Here is a 6998-nt window from a genome sequence, read left to right on the forward strand (position 1 = left end):
GTGTGAAGACAGAGGAGAGAGCTCTGCAGTGTGTGAAGACAGAGAGAGCTCTGCAGTGTGTGAAGACAGAGGAGAGAGCTCTACTTCCAGGGACAGGTGTTTGGTTTTCTTGTCCTGGGAGGACAAGGCGGATGGAAAGGGGAGGCTGTGCACAGCGGGGCTTCACAGCCATGGGCCCATGCAGGCAGAAGAACAAGGACCACAGCATGGAACAAGCAGCCTTTGGCTTCCATTGTGGACCTGGGCTCTCCTCGCCTGGAGTCTGGGTACCACCACAGCATCACCCAGGAGCAAGCATGCCACCAAGATGACTCTCTAAGATGGAGACCTGCCTGAGCTCCTGAGAGTCAGAAAACGCAAAGGAATGAGACAGAGACAGAGGGACAGCAGAGAGTATGTGCAGGCTACATGGCGAGGTGAGTTCAGAGGCAGAAGACAGGCAGGCAGGAGGTTCCCAACCATCTTAACCCCGCACCCCTTTAATAAAGTTCCTCATGTTGTGCTGACCCCCAACCACACAGTTACTTCAGTGGTACGTGTGTACAGCTGTGGTTTTGCTACTGTTATGACTCATAACGTAAATATCTGATAAGCAAGCCCCGAAGGGGTCACGACCCACAGGTTGAAAGTCACTGTTCCCACATGGTGGCACATATGCATGGGGGTCTGGAGGGAGGTGGATAGGAGGGCTGGGAGCCTGGGGGAGGATGACTATGAGTATACAGTACAGAGGACTGTAAGGACACTGTATGGAGACTGTAAGCTAGCCTGGGCTAAGTCACACTCTTATCTTTAAAAAACTAAAGGTAGGGGAGAGATTTCACGGCTCACCCCCAGTCTGCTAATAGTTAATGTTGGATCACTGCAACCATGAGCAGGCCTCCACACAGGCCTGGGAGAGGACGTTCCAGACTGCGTCGGTTGAGGTGTGAGACTCGATCCACCCCCATCCCCATCACACTCAGCCTGCCATGTGGACTGACTGAACAGGATGAAGCCTGCGAGGCGAGCGGCACAGGGGCTGATATGAGGCTCATAGCATGGACACTGGCAAGCGGGGAGAGGCCCGGGGCAGCCTTCAGGAACATCCAGACAGCCTGTCTCTAGCTTACCTTTCTCAGACACAGCAACGGATCCCACCACAACTAGATCCACGAGGACACTGGAATCCAAGCCCACCGGGACGCTGAAGTTCCTCACACCCTGGGAAGGGAAATGTGAGCGGGCAGAGTGGGTGTGAGTCCCACACCACCCTCCAGGAGGCAGTTCCAGGAGTGATCGAGGGTGTCTTCTACAGTCCCTATCCCAGGATGACGGCCAGAAGGAGCTGGCCACACAGAGTCGCCCAGCACTAATGCTGAGGAGCACCACAGGGAGCACCAGGTGGGAGGCACACCAGCAGGACTGAGCCTGAGTCAAGGGAGCTTCAGGCTCCTCATAGCACAGGGACACCAGGATGCTTGTTTGAAATGAGGCCACAGGTTAGGCACCTTAGACTAGACACTGTAGGTACCCCCTTGTGGCTGTGCCTTCGTGTAAGCACTCTTGCTTCTGGAAATGGATTCCAAGTGCGGCCAGTCGTCCAGATCATCAGGAGCTGCATAAAGTGTGAAGTGACTGCACCTCAGCAAGTCTGTCTAAAGCACATGGCTGGGCTTGCCCGAGGCACCCGCCCTCTGTGCCGTCTCTCTCTGTGGCCATAGGAATAGGCTCTTCCCTGCCTGAGTTGGGGCCTGGGACTGACCAGGAACGCGCTTCATCTTACTTTTTCTTGTCTTCCTTTTTAAAATCTTTTCCCATTTTCTCAGTGATGGGCATTCTATGCATGTGCACATTCGCATACATGTGGTGTGTGTGTGTGTGTGTGTGCGCGCGCGCGCGCGCGCATGCGTGCGCGCACACGTGTACACACACACACACTTCTTTTTAATCTTTATTCTGAGACAGCCTTGCTGTGAGGCCAAGGCAGGTTTGGACCAGCAGGCTGCATTGCATATTAGAAGCAAGCTGGTGAATTCTTCTCACAAATGGAGATTCTACACAGTTACTGGCTCGCACACCAGCCTGCCCAGCAGCTGATTTCAGATGTGCACCACCAAATCCAGCCCTCTGTGCACACACATTCTAACTTTATAGCACAGTGTACACATTTTTTGTAAGCCGCAGACAATTCTACTTTTCTTTCTTTCTTTCTTTCTTCTTTTTTTTTTTTTTAGATTTATTTATTTATTATATGTAAGTACACTGTAGCTATTTTCAGACACTCCAGAAGAGGGCGTCAGATCTTGTTACGGATGGTTATGAGCCACCATGTGGTTGCTGGGATTTGAACTCCGGACCTTCGGAAGAGCAGTCGGGTGCTCTTACCCACTGAGCCATCTCACCAGCCCTTCTTCTTTCTTTTAAAGTCTATTTTATTTATTGTTATTTTATTCACATTCCGGTCATTGCCCCAACAATCCTATTTTTTCAATAATAAAAGTTATGAGGAAATAGTGAATCAATCTCAGGGGACAATCTCTTTATGGAAGTAACACGGGGCTTGTGGTTCTTTAAAAAGCCACCAAGTGTTACTTTATGTAAGATGTGAACCCTGGCTCTCCATCCCTCAAGTGTGTCTCCAGACCAGTTTAGTGGGACTGTGAAGTGTCTAGTGACAGCCAATCAGGCTCCTGTCATTGGTTCCTTCCCAGCCAGCTCTGCAGAGGGGACCATCACTGCTTCAGTAAGCGCTCAGCCCCAAACCCACCACAAGAGGGAGCCCAATACTGGGTCTCACCAGCTCCCCAACAAGCATTTCTATCTGGCCACATCATCCAGTCAAGGATCTACTACTGCTCGATGGAGTGCTGGCCTGACCGTGTCTGCTCTCATGGCTTTGCGTACACTCCATTCCGTGGTGTTCTACACTACAGTGTGCTGACCCACAAGCACAGCCCCCGAGGTGGGGGATTCCAACACTCACCTGGGAGGTGGCACATTTCCTCAGAATGTCTTTGGTGGCTCCAGGGGGTGGTGTGATCCTGTTAAACAGCCCTGTTCGCAGTCGTGGTGTTGGGACCAGCAGTGTTTTTTTGCTCTTTGAGGGAGAAGACAAGTCAGTCAACTACAGAGCAGGTGCATGTTTCCCCCACTGCCGGAGGAAAGGGATATGGGCTAAGGAACATCTGAGCAGACCCAGGCTGCTTCCCTTCTCCTGCCTGGTTCCCCTCAGGGCCACAAGGGGACTGCAGGTGACAGTACAGGAGAGTGTCTGTCCCCTGTGCCGGCCTCCATCAGCCACAGTCCCTTGCTGCTCCCTGCAGTCTCATGGGCCAAATCCTGCTCAATCCTGCTCAGCTTAGGGAACAGGGTAGGAACCCCACATGGCTGCCCTTCCTCCTGCACAGCTGAGGTTTCTGTGTTACTGTGACAGCAGTGGGAGACAAGCAAGTCACCCCCACGGCCTCTGGCAGTTCCAGGGGGATTTCCAAAGCCCCGTGCCTGACATGCAGTGCCAACAGCAGCAGACTTGGCTCAGCAGAGCTACTTGTTAACACTGCATTAACCGCGTCCTTCCATGAAACCTTTTCGGGTCTGTCTTTAATCACTTTGTCTGCTTTGGGAGTTACAGTTGCTTAAGAGCTAGGAGCGTTAAAACACACACCAGGTTCTCCTCTCATACTGACAGAGATGCTATAAAGCAGTTTAAGTCCATGCTGGGCTTACTTCCTTTACTTTGAGAAGTGGCCCCACATTTATGCCTAGACTCTGCTGTATGGGAGACATAGTATCAGACTTCTAACTGAGGAATTTTTTGTTTCAGGCACTAGAAGAGAAACAATGTAGTGAGGAAACAGACTTGTGAATTGAAGTCATGGCTCAGTCTAGCTCGATACACTGCCCCCGCCCATGCAGCAGTCGGCTGGAAGTGGAGCCTTCGGGACTGGGGACATGGGGACAGCTGAGGAAAGTGGAGTTACCTGCAGTGCCAGGAAGCGGACACCTTCCAGGGGCTTATCAGGGTCCACTTTCACTTCCTGTGTCCCAGCAAAGATTTCCAGGTCTCTGATGCTCTGGCCAGCCAGGTAGGACCCCTAGTTAGGCAGAGACAGTGCCACCCTTTCCTCCAGCACCAGGAAGCGGGCGTTTCTCTGAGGAGCGTCAGGGTTGACTTTAATGACTCTGGCCGCACTGAAAGCATGCAGGTGTGGGAAATGCTCCGCAGCCCGAGAAGCACCCTGTGTAGACGTGACTGTGTGTCACCGTGAAGACACGGGCCAGGTCTGGCCTGGGCATCACAGCCCAGCATCCACCCAGATTCCCCGCAAGGAGACAGAAAGAACCCAGGGTGGGAAGGGGCTAGCCCAGAACTCAGTTTTTATGGGAAGAAAACTCTGAAGAGAGCCCAAGTGCAGAGTCTGTGGGATTTCCACAAAAGAACGATGCCCCGAGGCCTTGTTTGATTTGATTCAGTCCTGAGACCAGGAGCTGGCTCTGCCCTTCCTGTGCCCCCTCTTCTCTGCAATCCATTGGTCTCCCACAGATCACAGAAACAAAACTACTTGGAAGGATGGTCTCCAGGGGCTATACAGTCTACAGCACGCTCCATCAGGACCAGAGCGAGGCCAGTGTAGGGAGAAAGTCCAGGCAACAGGGGGCGCTGGTGGACGCCTGGTTTTAAGCACACGAGGGCCTTCGTATGTCTTCACAAAGCACTTCAGATTTTTTCAATCACCCCCCACCCCATCTCTGAGACAGGGTTTTCTGTAGCCCAGTCAGGCCTCCAATTCACAGTATAGCTGTGGATGACCACAAACTCCTGATCCCCCTGCCTCCACCTGCCAGGTGCCTCTGAGCCAGCACCTGGCTTACACTGCCTCTTTCCAGCAAACTATTTTCCATGCAAACTATTGGCAAGAGTTGGGTTGACTTATGTTTTGAACAGTTAGGACACTGAGGCCCAGGGCTGGTACTCAAGGCTGGGCTTCCCTCTGTGGGCTTCACAAGCCCCTCCCTAAGTGGCTGAGGGAGGCCAACTCCGTGAAAACCACTGGGAGCTGCCACAGTGCAGAGACTGTGGCCCAAGGGGTAAGGGAGTAGGAGCCGTCCAAACACCACGTGCCCTCCAGGCCCTCTGGACTCTGCCTCCGCACACTGTGCCCCACCAGAAAGCAGCAGAGCCCTGTCACTGGCACAAATAGCCTGATCCCTTTCTAACAACCCCAGGGACACTTCTGTACCTTGAAGTTGGGGATCCTGTGATGAACGGGTCGGGGAAAGTCAGCTATATCATGGGATTCCATGTAGTCCCAAATCCGTTCACGTAGGCTTTGTTTGGAGACACCTACAACAACGAAGGACTATGACGTACTGATAAGAAGCAATCCCACAGTGCACGAGGGCACATGTATACCTGCCGCTGTGACACCATTTGCACAGGCATTTGTGACCGAGTCAGACCAGCTGAAGATAACCAAAAATATTAGTTTTCTCTCGAGCTCCCTCACCAGTTGAGAGACGCGCCTTCATTTCTGCTAGGAAGCTGGAGCATACGGTAAAACCTAGCTGTAAATCGATCTGTGTTCTTCTCTCTGCAGTACTAGGGGCTCCTGCATAGCAGGCAAGCTCTCTGCCTTTTTGAGGCAAGGTGTCTCTCTGTTCAAGATGGGGTATGAACCTGAAGTGCTCTTCCTTCAGCCCCCAAATAGTGTGTGCCACCAGGTCTGGCTAGAAGGCAGTCTTTTGAATTATTTAGTGATCCAGTGAGTCAATATTGGGGCTTTACGTGTGCTAAGCATGAGCACTATCACTGAGCCACACCCCCCAACACGGCCTTTTAAACTGTTAAATCTTACAAATGACCTAACAAACCTCACAAGGCAGGCATATAGAAAGTACATTTGTCTTTCTTGTTTATTTATGGTTGGTGCAAGCCTTTAATCCCAGCTCTTGGGAGGCAGAGGTGCTGAATCACTAAATTTCGAGGCCAGCCTGAAACACAGAGTGAGTTCTAGGGCAGCCAGGACTACACTGAGGAACCCTGACACGAAGAAAACAAAACCAAAGGTGTATTTATTGTATATGTGCACCGAAAACAACCTGCGGGGTGGTGCATGCAGGTGTGCCGGAGGGCTCTGGGTCCCTGGGTCCCTTCCCGTGGAACTGGGCTTGTGAGCCACCACACCGGCTTGCTGGGCGGTGCTTTGCAACAAACGTCCTTAACCACTGAGCTCTTGCTCGCTCTGAGCTCTTCTCCATTCCCCTCCCTTCCTCTCCCGCCCGCTCGCTCTCCTCTTTCACGTTTTCTCTCGTTCTCTCCTCTCTCTCCAGCTGGAATCACAGCGTTTGCACCGGCAGACCCCAGTGACCAGCAACGGATGCTTTCCCTACTTTCCCGGCCGGTGCACCCCGCTTCCTACTTGCTGGAAAAGCTTTGCAGCGCGGGCCGGCTGCCTGCTGGGCGAGTGCTCGCCGCCGCCGCTGCGCGACCTCCCCAGCCTGGCTGGCTGAAACCTGATCCTCCCTCCGGGCTGCCAGCCTCGGCGTCCCAGCCGTACCAGGCCGAGCCGCGTCCTCCCCCACGCAAGCGGACCACGGGGACAACCGCGCCGTCCCAGCCTGGGTTTCCCCATCGCCCTCGGTTCTCCTCACCCTCCTGGCTCTCCATGGCTAACACGTCACCGAGCGACGCCCCATAGCGTGTCCCCGCGCTCTAGTGACGCCAGACGCCAGCACTTCGTGCTGCACTTGCGCACTGAAGCTAATGACCCGCGTGGCTCGCGCGCACGCGCGGTTGGGGCAGTGGGCGGGATCCCGTCCTGGGTTTGGGGTTCCCTGCAGTAGCCTTAGAGGACCCGAGGCCACCGCTGGAACCGCCTTGCAACACGGATGCCCGGGACTCCCCGGGACACACACGCACACAACACACATGTATTTATACTGTGTGGAACATATAACACTCTAGGGCAGACGAGATGGCTCAGCGAGATGAAGGAGCTTGTTGCCAAGGCTGACAA

At 53.5% G+C, this 6998-nt stretch overlaps 1 protein-coding gene across 5 annotated transcripts in view; it reads right to left on the reverse strand.

The window, feature by feature from the left end:
- Mthfsd (methenyltetrahydrofolate synthetase domain containing) overlaps positions 1-6715 on the reverse strand; it is a 13944-nt gene extending 7229 nt beyond the window's left edge. For 2 of the 5 annotated variants that reach the window (XM_029532756.1, XM_029532754.1), the window contains exons 1-5: positions 6634-6715; positions 5223-5326; positions 3963-4076; positions 2966-3079; positions 1113-1203 (exon numbers count right to left, since the gene is read on the reverse strand). In XM_029532756.1, coding sequence (XP_029388616.1) covers positions 1113-1203; positions 2966-3079; positions 3963-4076; positions 5223-5326; positions 6634-6649 — 439 coding nt within the window. In that variant the 5' untranslated portion in view covers positions 6650-6715. The other 3 variants (XM_029532757.1, XM_021220600.2, XM_029532755.1) reach the window with 3 other exon arrangements.
- Positions 6716-6998: the final 283 nt, after the last annotated feature.

This window comes from Mus pahari, chromosome 20 (assembly GCF_900095145.1).
Source record: "Mus pahari chromosome 20, PAHARI_EIJ_v1.1, whole genome shotgun sequence".
Taxonomy (NCBI): domain Eukaryota; kingdom Metazoa; phylum Chordata; class Mammalia; order Rodentia; family Muridae; genus Mus; species Mus pahari.